Below are 12,210 nucleotides of genomic sequence, written 5' to 3'. Positions count from 1 at the left end.
AATATCATATATGCTGCTATAATTTGAAGGCAAATGTCCTAGCTGGATTAGAAACCATATGCACAAAAGAGTCCTATACACACACTGATCATCGAGTTTATCTGTCCTCAATTTACTATCCCCCTGCTCTCTCCTTTCCCCGATCAGTTGATCAATGCTATCATCAAACATACAACATTTACCTCCCTGGCTGCTGTTCATGTGTATTTGAATTGCAACGAACAACTCTAAAGGATTAATCTGTGAAGCAAATTAGAAGCAATAGAATTTCCTCTGCATTTATTTTTGTAGACTATTTCAAGAATGTGGCTTATGAGTCTGCAGGGAGGGAAGGAAGTGTGAAAACCACATTGCATAGTTACAAGTCTGTTGCAAAATAATTAAGCTTGACAGCAAGACTTGTGGAAACTATTACTCATATCCCTCTCTCCTCCTCCCACATGACCAGATCAAAGTGTATGCTCGACTTTAAATGTGTTCTCATTCACAAGTCCAAATGGTAAGAATGGCAGATAGACCTCCAGAAAACAGACAAATCAATTTTCTCTGTCCTCCACCAGTCTCGGATAGCAGGGTGAGGAGGAGGGGTGGCAACCCTGACCTAAGAGGCTTTCTCCTTCAGGGCCCTTCCTGCTCCATCAATACCAGGCATTGAATGTGTTGGCCTCAGATGGGGATCAATCGAGAGCATGGCCATCTGGTTAGTGTAATACGCACCCAATGCATCGTCAGATGCCCTGCCTGCCCTGCTAGAGGTGGGCAGCCTGGACGCTACAGTTTCCCAGACTATTAGTCCTGGGGGACTTTAACGCCCATGCTGAGCTGCCGTCCTCTAGAACTGGGCAGGACCTGGTGTCAGCCATGACGACACTAGGGCTATCGCAGTTTGTTGTTGGCTCTACCCATCAAGCAGATCACACCCTGGATCTTATTTTCGGCATCAGTCTGAATGTGGATCTGGTCACGGCAACTACCATACCATGGTCAATCCACTATGCCCTGAAGGCTCGGCTATGGCTACCACTCCCTCCTGGATCCAACTGGATTCCTGAACACTCTGCTGGAATCAGTGCCTCCCGGCACTTCTCTCGATGGCCTGGTCAGCCACTGGCATGACAGGCTGCTGACTGCCATTGATGAGATAGCTCCCCGACGCCCACTCCGTCCCCGCCTCAAGCAGGCCCCCTGGTATACTGAGGAGCTTCACAGTAAGAAATGGAAACTGAGATGGTTAGAGCGAGTTTGGAGGAAGACTCGCAACGAAGACTTAAGAATATCTTCTGGAATGCAGATGAAGGCCTATGAGATGGCAATAAAATGCAATTTTTACTCGGCTACCATCGCATCTGCAGACTCATGCCTGGCTCAGTTGTTTGTTTGATCTCTCACTGCTCTGGTAGAAGGGCAACAAAACAGTAGCCAATTGGATATCAATTGTGAGGCATTTGCGAGTCACTTTGCAGATAAAATCTTGACACTCTGCCTCAACCTTCCCCCAACCTTAGATACAGAAAGTGAACTAGAGGCCCCTCGGCAGTCTTTGGAGAATACTTTGAGTAGCTTCAGACATCTCACACTGACCTAAGTGGACAGGATGCTAACAGCAACGAGGCCAAGCACATGCCCACTAGACCCTTGCCCATCCTGGCTCTTAAAAACAGCTGACATAAGGATAAAGGGCCCCCTCCGGGAGATAATCAGTCTATCTCTCACAATGGGAGAATTCCCGGAGGGATTGAAAGAGGCTGTGGTATGTCCACCGCTGAAAATAACGGCATACCTGGAAGAAGCTTCGGTCCTAGACCCATCCCAGTCAAGTTTCCAGCCTGGCCATGGGGTAGAGACAGCGCTAGTCGCCCTGACGGACAACATCTGTTGCCAGTTGGACTGAGGTGGATCAGCTGTGATGATATTACTAGACCACTCAGTAAAAAACATAAGTTCTGTAACCTATTATGGCTATACATGAGTGACCCAATCTTTCCTAATTCTTAAAACTAGCCCTGCAATAATATATTTTTTGCTTAGTAGACATTATCGCACGTCTCTTAATCTTGTCTTTTTTAAAAATATTTTCACAGCTTTACTAGTTTTATTGCATTTATGGCTCATTTTATCCTTGTAAAATAGTCAACAGCAGTTAATGCTTCTAAATGTTGGCTTTTATGGTGGAGAAGTTTTATTGCTGATGCATTTTTAACCTTTTAATGTATTCATTTCCCTTTTACAAACTGCTATTGTATAATAGTGCATCTGAAATTTTGGTCTAAATGACCGTAAATAAAGATACTAGACTAGACCACTCAGGAACGTTTGACACAGACAATCATGAACTTCTAGCTCACCACTTCATAGATGCCGGAATACAAAGGACAGCCCTTCAGTGGCTGATCTCCTTCCTCTGAGATCGTGAACAGAGGGTTGCAATAGGAGAGAAAACATCAGACCGCCGACAAATTACTTGCAGATTCCCACAAGGAGCGGTCCTCTCTCCTATCCTATTCAACATCTTCATGCACCCTCTCGCACAACTGGTAGGGAAGTTTGGGTTGGGTTGTCATCAATAAGCAGATGACACCGGTTGGTGGTGGCGGAGCATAGAGCCCTTTGGGGGGCATAGGCAGGGAGGTGGTCCCTCAAGTACACTGGGCCCTGACCACGTATGGTCTTGAAGGTAATTACCAGAATCTTTAGTCTGATCTGGAATTCAACTGGCAGCCACTGCATTTGGTGGGGAATGGGCTGGATGTGGGACCTCCACAGTGTTGCTGTGAGGACCCTGGCTGCTGTGTTTTGGACCAGCTGTAGTTTCTGGATCAAGGCTAAGGGCAGGCCTGCATAGAGAGAGTTACAGAAGTCCAGTCTAGAGGTAACCGTCACATGGATCATGGTGGCTAGGTGTTCCGGGGCTAGGTAGGGCGCTAGTAATTTGGCTTGGCGGTGATGGTAAAATGCCAGCCATGCTACTTTTGTGACCTGGGCTTCCATTGTGAAGGAAGTGTCCAGAATCACGCCTAGATTACTGGAGGGGTGAACCGTAGAGACCTGCACACCATCCAAGGTGGGCAGGTGTGCTTCCTCGCATGGACGCTTCCTACCCAGCCACAGGACCTCCGCCTTTGAAGGACTGAGCATTGTCCACTGTGGAAATGTGGAGAGAAAGACATTATTAGAGAAGACCTAGAATTCCAGAAAATTCTACCCTAATCATATGCGTAACAATTAATTACTGCAGAATAAGTGTTTTTGGCAGAAAATAAAGCTGAAAAATAAAATCAAAATGTATGTGAACAGGGTTAACAAGGATGAAAACGGTCTGAATCCAACTTTAAATATATTTATATCCTCCATTTTACTTACGGCACTCTCAACTTTGGAAACTTCTGAATATCATTTTCAGACATGTTCTGAAACAGAAACATACCCAACATATTAAAATGAAGTCACTACAGCATTTCATGCTCAAGAGGGTAGGTTGCCAATGCTAAAGTAAAACTGAAAGTAGAAGGGTTCATGTGACATTTGGCACTCAGGCTTCCTCTTAAAAGTGTGGGTTAATTTTACAGAACACCTCATGCCTGTCCCCAACCTCCAGTCAACTTCCCTCATCTGTAACCGCTCCGCAGAGTGGTATAAATAAAATGCTAAGCGGTGGGGGGTGGGCGCTGTCTGGGATTGGGGGGACAATGATTGGCCCCTGACCCAGGAGTGACCAGTTGGGAGATGAAGCACCTCCCAACCCCCCCCAACCCCCATGTGGGTCACCATTGCCTCACACCAAGAGATGAGGTCGGCCCAGAGGCCCAAGGAAGCTGGCCCGAGAGGAGGGGAGAGAGGCCTTCGTGGCCACCCCAGGGGCGGCTCCTTCCTCAGCCGTGATGCCGGGAAGGTAGGCCAGAAGGGGTGGCCTTTTGGGGCACGGAGGCACAAGCCCTGGCCTCCTGTGAGGGTGGAGGGCTGGGGGGGGCACCCCTCCCCACTGGCCAGCCAGCATGGCCACCAGCTCCAAGACCTGCCGGCCGTGCTGCCTGGCTGCTGGGGACAGGCTCTGGCTGAGGGGGGCGGGAAAATCCCTTCCCTGACACCCGGGCAGCGTGGCCTCTGGCTCTTGGAGCTGGCGACCACGCTGCCCGGGTGCTGGGGAAAGGCTCAGGCTGGGGCGGGGGAATCCTGCCAGCCCACCACCGCCTGCGTAGCCCTAGCCGCCAGCCATGACTACAGGTAGGGCTGAAGCCCGCTCTTCCATCGGGGCCCTCCGCTAGTGCCTACTGCATTCCTGGATGCAATAGGCTATTTTCCTAGTCTTTTAATATTTTTAATTCTATATTGAAAAACTTACCAGAAACCTTTGCCCAGTGATGCTATGTTTCCGAACAACTTTCTCACAGTCTTTGTAGTTTAACTGCAATGTAAAGTGAATTCTTTTTAGAAGATTTTTTACTAATTGAGAGACAGCTGGAGAAAGCAAGGCTTATGCTTAAATCCTTAAATTCACAGATTGAAATGATCCACGTTTATTCAGAAGTAAACAACACTGGCTTTAATGAGGCCACCCCAGCTAAGATGCATAGAATTGCAGCACTGAGATTACACATTTGAAGGTTGTCTAATCAATCTGAGGCTTGCTTATTTTACCAGGAATTGCATGAGCAGAGATCTGTGAGGGACATACTAGACATGGCAGCTGCAGGAACTTTTAGGCAGAAAGCAGCTTCGAGAACCCCTTAGGAACACAATTCCAAAATGCTTTATGGGTCTAATTCAGATTGCGACCATAGGGTGGGGAAGGAGGTGCCTCAGCCTTCCTCTCTGTACCATTTTCCCATGGACACTATTTGCCCCATTCAGGAGCTGCATGTGTGTACAGTTTCCCAAATGGAGAAAATAACCCCCCAGTACCATTTTGGGTCAGGACAATATCACAGAAGAGGGTAAAGATCCTCCTCCTCTCAGTGCCAGAGTTTCAGTTTGAATAGAGGCTCTGCGAACTTGGGGGGCGGGTAGTTCTCATGAAGAACTTGCAGCTAACATCTGACTGAATGTTCCTGAAGCATGTCACGTGTTAGATATAATGCTTGTTTGAGATAATCTATGAAGATGCAGTTTGTCAAAGCTGTTACATTCTGGTATGCAATCACTGAAACATATGTGTAAAAAAGTTTTTTTTTAATTACAACAGAAAGGCCAAACAATAGAAGTGCATTGCCAAATTAAGGGTTTTCCCTCTCTAGCATTGTTCTTTATGTACATAGGTATAGTCCAACAAAGTGCTTAGAATCATAGAATCATAAAGTTGGAAGGGACATCAAGTCCAACCCCCTGCAGAATGCATGAAATTCACTACCTGCCTACCCACAGTGACCCCAATTCCATGTCCAGATGATGTCCCTCCCAAAAATATCAAGAATCCATCGTCAGTCTGGTCTTGAGGAAATTCTCCTTCTGACACCAAAGTGGCCATCAGTATTTCCCTGGGCATGCAGGAAAGGTCCAGAAGAGCCAAGCTCAGACACAATCCCTTCTGCCCATGCACTTACAATCTGCCTAAATCACAGAATCAACATTTCTGTCAGATGGCAATCTGGCTCCTGCTTTAAAACTTCCAAAAAAGAAGAACCTACCACATCCCGATGAAGGCTGTTCCACTGAGGAACTGCTTTGTCAAGAACTTCTTCCTGATGTTAAGCCATAAATTCTGTTGAATTAATTTCATCCTGTTGGTTCTCGTCTGACCCTCTGGGGTAACAGAAAACAATTCTGTTCCATCCTCTATGTAATAGTTGTTTGTCATATCACCTCTTTGTCATCTTTTCTCCAGGCTAAACAGAACCAGCTCCCTCAGACATCCTTATATGTCTTAAGTCTCCAAACCCCTCCCCATTTTCATTGCCATTCTCTGGAGTCACTCCAGTTTGTCTACATCCTTTTCAATTGTGGTGCCCAAAACTGAACACAATATTCTAAGTGAGATCTAACCAGAGGAGAGTAAAAAAGATAAGGTTAGTCTGATATGAGAAAGCAATGCAGACTCTGTGGGCCATTCCGCACAACTTAAATGTAGCCGAAGTCTTACCTTTTGTAAATGCTATTAATTTAACAGTCCGCATGATGTCATAAACAAACCGCAAAACTCCCACCAAAATCCAGCAACAATCGGAATTTAATAGCGCTAAGGGGAAAATCCAGAAAAGTGGTTTCCCCCCGAAAAAACGCTACGCTTCTGAACACAAGCTGCAACACATCAGCGAAAGACATGTGCATTCTCAAAACAGCCCTAGAAAGGATGTCCCTCCCTAGCTCTCTCCCTAGCTCTTGCGTCCCTAGCTCTCGCTTCCGGAGATGCGATCACCATTCCCCCCCCCCCTTTAAATCAGCAAAAGCAATGAATAAGCGAGGCTTCTTTGGCTGAAGTCCCTCCATAGAAGTGCTTAAAAGTAAAACACAGTTCCCTTCTGCAATTGTCTTTAAAGTTTCCGAGCACAATACAGCCCCCTGTTCGGCCAGAAATTGCATCCATCGGGGGGAATTTTTTTTTTTTACTTGAAGAGCGTGTAAACAATTAAGTGCCAGCTCCTACACCAGTGAAAAATGTTGAATGAACAAATATTCATTGAATATTTGAATGAATGAACAATGGACATTGAATGAACAAATATTCGTTGCTACTGATGTTTCAGGGGTTTTAAAAAACAGTTTTTAAAGGGAAAGGGGCTTTTCGGGAGCACAAACAAAACAGTTCATTGGCTGTTCTGTTTGATTGACGGCCAGGGGCAGGAAGAAGCGCGGAAAAATATTGCCTCCTTTGTTGCGATTCCAGCGAGACCGGAAACCTGTGGGGAATGAATAGACCGCTACTGGGACTTCAATATTACGCTAGAATTGAAGGTGTGCAGAATGACGAAATTCCACTATTAAATATAGTGTTTCTGCATACTGCAAACATTTAGCAACATTGGTCCTTGTGCGGAATGGCCCAGTGTAATCAGCAGTCAGTACTCTTAATAATCAGTAATCCAACTCTTAGTCACCTAGCTGCTCATTTCTTCTAAAATTTTGCCAGCTATAGATGTCAAGCTGACAGGTAGGTAGTTACCCAGGTCCTCCTTTCCCCCCTTCTATTAGATGTGGAAAATATTTACCCATCTCTAAACTTCTGGCTGAAGCTTAAATACCTTGTGAGGTACAAGAGTGAATTGCCTCATCACAATAACGTAAGCCATGTCCAAAAATCCAAACCTTTCACAATGCCATCAATGACATAGCCAGTCATTTATTTGCATAATTTCCCCCCTTCCTAAACCATGGTGATTAATATGGAGTAATGATAAAACATGCACTCCCAGGGCCTTCCCCTTTTTTCCAGAGCCATAAAGTCTTTTTTAATATGCTCCACACTGCACTGAGCAGTATCATTTGTTCGCACATGAATGAGGAGGATGGGTTTTATGAGCCTTTCCAGCCTTTCTGTGACATTCTTGATCCATGCATGAGGTAGACAGCATACCTCTCAAGACAACTTGTCCGGTCAACATACTTTGGCCACCATCCCTCTCAGAAGGAAACCCCTAGTTACCAGCACCCATGTCTTTCTACATTGTGGAGCAAAAGAGCTAGTCCTCTCATCTGTAGGGGCCTGTGAAAAATCCTTTGTGCTTTGGGGGGACTGGTCCTGTGGTCCTGTATCAATATATACAGGCAGATCCTGGACTCTATTACTGAGATTCAAAGGGGCAGAACATCTTATTTTTCTACATCTACTTGTAACTTTCCTCCATGTGTTTTCCTCCTGTTTTGGGTGCTCCTCTACTTGGTGAGATACCTTCCCCACCTTCCCCAAAAGTGCTTCCAGAATTCTGTCCAAGAACTCTTCATCCCAACAGCCAGGCAAGAGCTGCTGCTGCCACTGTTGCCACCCCCCTCCCCCCCCCCGCTCTCCTTGCCCTGGCTCTGGCAGCACCTCCATTGCCCTCTCGCGGCACCCTCACAGGGACAGCCAAGGCCTCCCACTGTGAGTGGCTTGCTTTTTGTTGCTCTCCCCCATGGCCCTTTACTTTAATGGGCTCTGAAGTGCTGCCTCAGAAATGTCCAGTGCTTTGGAGATCTCTGAGAGGGCCAAGGCAGTTTCCTCTGAGTCCAAGGTGGACCAAGATGGCTCCCTGCGAAGCTGAGGCGGTCCAGATGTTTAGGTAAGTTCACCACCCTAATCCTGACAGCTTGGGCTGTGGAAAACCGTCATGACCTGTTCTTATCCTCTGCAGATGAAACTGATGATTGGGGGACAAGGGCCGAAGCTATTCTCTTTTCCATCAAATGAGAGTTTAGACTGAGCATAGGACCTGATCCTTCTTGCCTATAAATGAACAGTTCAGGCTGCAAAGAAAAAAAAGAAATTGCTCCTGTTCTCCTGCTGTTTAAGCAGCCAGTCCATTTCATTAGTTTCACACCAAAAGAAAAAAAGATTACCATACTTCTTATCCAGGCCACCCAAAAATGACAAAATGGGCTGCAGAGAATGGGATCAATCTGCTGTTGTTGTTTGCAGCCCATAAACAACAGCTTGGGAAGGAGGAATGGGCTGCAGAGAAAAGAGCAGTCTATTCCTTTTCATTGCAATCCATTCTGAGATTATTTCCACAGTTATGATTCGCTGGAGTGTTTTCATAGCATCGGATTCTAAATGCAGACTCAGCTTGCCCTGTGGTTGCCCATTATGCATCTGTGGTTTCTTCCATCACTGGTCAGGACTTCAATCGTGATGCGTATTTTGCATTTTCATCGAGAGACTGGCCCATCCCACCTCCCATCATGCCTCCCCCCTTTTTTTCAATCAGCACATTTGCAACAATGCATGCACACCATAACACAATAAAAAAGTCAGCCACAATAATTTAGCATGTGGATGCTCGGAGGTTGTAAGTTCCCATGGTTGAAGAAAAATTTTGTGTTCTAGTTGCTTTTTGAAAGACAATTCTTATATTACTAGTGGGAAAAAAGGCAGAAAAAAGTACAATGTTTTCCCTAAAAGCAGACACTATTGTTATTACAAATTTGCATTGTAACGTGATCATGCTCAACATTTGTTAAAAAATACAGGACGGGGTCGGGCGGGAGGAGAGGCAGGTAATAGGTGGAGTTGATATGTACATAAGACAGTATCACTGGAGGTGGGAATGGAGGAGGAATCCCAAGCTTCCTCATTGGATAACTGCAAATTGCCTTTCACAAACCACAGGGTGAACAGGGATTGCATTTGGATATGCTCCTTATCTAGAGTTTTGTGTAAAATGTTTGGTATTCCATGGGTCTGGATCAATATTTTTCTTAACTGCAGAAAAGTATTGATTTGGGAATTTAGCAAAGCAAGAGGGTTAGTAATGGGATTTCCACCTATTTATACTGGGTTATTCACTTCAGAAACTAATAGTCAAAAGACACTTTGAAATACATATACAAGAAATTATACTAAGGAAGGCAGGGTTGAATGAGAATAGTTTGAGGAAGCAGGGAAAGCTATATTTATCATCATGTCATGGAGAAGCCCACAGAATCTATGAAAGTGATGTGAGAACAGCTCTAATAATACTGTGACTAGCCCAAGACCACCCAGCTGGCTGCATGTGGAGGAGTGGTGAATCAAGCCCAGCTCTCCAGATTAGAAGATGCCACTATTAACCACTACACACAAGTGAGGGGTATGTGGAAAGTCCCAAAACACACACACAGATGGTGTTCTACTTTTAAATTGTATCCTTGGGCTATGCCTGATGTGATTAGGCTATGCCCTAAAACAATGTGCTTGATGTGATTTCTTGTGTATGATAAAGTAACTGGGAGGCATATGATAAGTTTGTCTAGAGTAAGGACAAACCCCAAGGTAGAACCTTGAAAGTTTCCCAGAAAACAAACAATCTGAATTGCTCTACTGGGATAGAACCAGGGCAGAGTCTGCACTTACTTTGTTTATTCCATTGTCAATCCTGTTGAATTCAGATCGCTTTGAACTTGGGTCTTCCTCTTCCCCCCCTCCCCATTGAAACAGGAAAGTCTTCTGCACATGGTTAGGGAGGCTCAGAAGAGGGGGGGAGGCAAATGGAGACTCTTTCTTTGTTTTCGTAAAGGGGGGAGAGGATCCAAGAAGTCAGAGGAGGGAGGAAAAAATCCTTTATTCTCTTGAAGCGGTGGGGGGAACGAAGAAGGCACAAAAAAAATCCAAGGCCGACAGAATCAACTTTGAGAAATTAGGGGCTTCTCCTTGTCACATGACCACCTGTAGCCAATCACGGGTCCTCTACCACGGAGGAGAGCCCAGATTCAAAACAATGCGATTTTCTGAATATATTCAGGATTAAAAGCGCTCTGAGATATCGCACAATAAAGGTAGGGTCACTCCGGATCAATCCTTCTTGCTGCAGAAGGAAACTTTAAATTGCCCCCAAATCCATTTGGATAGGATGGTTGCTGTCTTTACATAAAAGGTAAAGGTATCCCCTGTGCAAGCACCGAGTCATGCCTACAGGTCATATAATTATGTCAGAGCAACTATCCAAAAACATTGCCATCTTTTGTCAACCATCCCCAGGTGCAGAGCTCCACCTTTATTTTCTTACAGAAGATCTAAAAATATTTGGGACATGTTGGTTAAAAGCAAAATGAATAACAAAACTGAAACAACCACAACAGGTAGAAAGGGCATTCTTTTATGGATTTTTCCCTTACAGTCACTGCTCGGTTTGTACCCTGGGACGCAAGAGAAACACATTCCAGAATCAGACTGGTGGTAAAACATACCACATAAGACCATTTATAAACTGTTCAAGCAATTGTACAATCTATGTAATTGAATGCCCATGTAAAAGACAGTATGTGAGATGTACAGCAAAAGCCATCAAGACACAGATATGTGAACACAGGAGCAATGAAAGATGTATGACTAATGGCTCCTCTGGCTAAATACTTCATGGAAGCCGGACACAAAGAGACGCTGAGATTTTGGGCCATCAAACAGGTGTCTGCACTGGAAAACACGTTATCCAGACTTTTGAGGGAAAGGGAGTTATTTTGGATATACCAGCTGGTCTCTTTCACACATGGCCTGAATGAGGAGATGGACTGAATATCTGGAGAATTATATTTCAAATTATATGTCTGTAGGTTTGATATAGAGCCTCTTGTGGCGCAGAGTGGTAAGGCAGCCATCTGAAAGCTTTGCCCATGAGGCTGGGAGTTCAATCCCAGCAGCCGGCTCAAGGTTGACTCAGCCTTCCATCCTTCCGAGGTCGGTAAAATGAGTACCCAGCTTGCTGGGGGGTAAACGGTAATGACTGGGGAAGGCACTGGCAAACCACCCCGTATTGAGTCTGCCAAGAAAACGCTAGAGGGCGTCACCCCAAGGGTCAGACATGACTCGGTGCTTGCACAGGGGTACCTTTACCTTTACCTTAACCTTTAGGTTTGATATAGTGGTTTATCTTTGTTCCTTCTTCCCTCCCCTCCCCCACACATTCCTTCACTAGACTTCAACACTAGCCCACAGAAAATTGCTGATGCAATAACATCTGTATTGCACCATCCTAGTAGGTTGGCATAAAATGTCCCCTCCCCATTGCAGTGACAAAGCTTTTTCTGACACACATGAAATGCACACTTCATGCAGAATAAGACAAAAGCTGAGGTATGTATGGAGATATTCTGTTTGAAATGTGGGCATTTTTACCTTTTAATTTTTGAATTGTAGATTTTTATCTCCGTTTTCTTTACAGAGTGGTGGTCTCAGACAATATATATCTTAGAAGGTGGGCTCCAAAAAGAAACGCTTTAGAAACATTGTTTGGGGCTACACCAAACAGTAAGTCACCACCATATTTATGAACATCAAACATATAAAATAAATTAGACTTCCTTTTAAAACATATGCTCATTTGAACATATCTTTAACATTCTGCAGTTAGACATGGATAGTTTTTACTTTGTTTTTAATACATTATTGGTGCACTTAAATATTTGCAATAATTTTTAATATTGTTTTAACATTGTTTTGCAGCTCAACTTTTGAGTTCCTGTCCTATGCCACCAGAATGTCCATTATGGACTAAAGTAACATGCTTTTTGTTGAGGTATTTGAAGAATTCTTCAAAGTACAAAATGCTGGGGTGAGACACGTCTGGGTTTAGCTGTTCTCACCATACTTGCCCAAGTATTTTGCTGGTGCCT

General features: G+C 44.8%; 1 protein-coding gene across 1 annotated transcript in view; it reads right to left on the bottom strand.

Annotated features, from left to right (window-relative positions):
- Positions 1-12,210, bottom strand: part of LCP2 (lymphocyte cytosolic protein 2) — a 55,445-nt gene that overhangs the window by 37,835 nt on the left and 5,400 nt on the right. Inside the window, exons 2-3 of the mRNA XM_077324262.1 lie at positions 4,340-4,402; positions 3,361-3,407 (exon numbers count right to left, since the gene is read on the bottom strand). Coding sequence (XP_077180377.1) covers positions 3,361-3,407; positions 4,340-4,402 — 110 coding nt within the window. The remainder of the gene's footprint in view (positions 1-3,360; positions 3,408-4,339; positions 4,403-12,210) is intronic.

Source organism: Paroedura picta, chromosome 3, assembly GCF_049243985.1.
Source record: "Paroedura picta isolate Pp20150507F chromosome 3, Ppicta_v3.0, whole genome shotgun sequence".
Classification (NCBI taxonomy): Eukaryota; Metazoa; Chordata; class Lepidosauria; order Squamata; family Gekkonidae; genus Paroedura; species Paroedura picta.
This window is presented reverse-complemented; position numbering and strand designations above follow the sequence as displayed.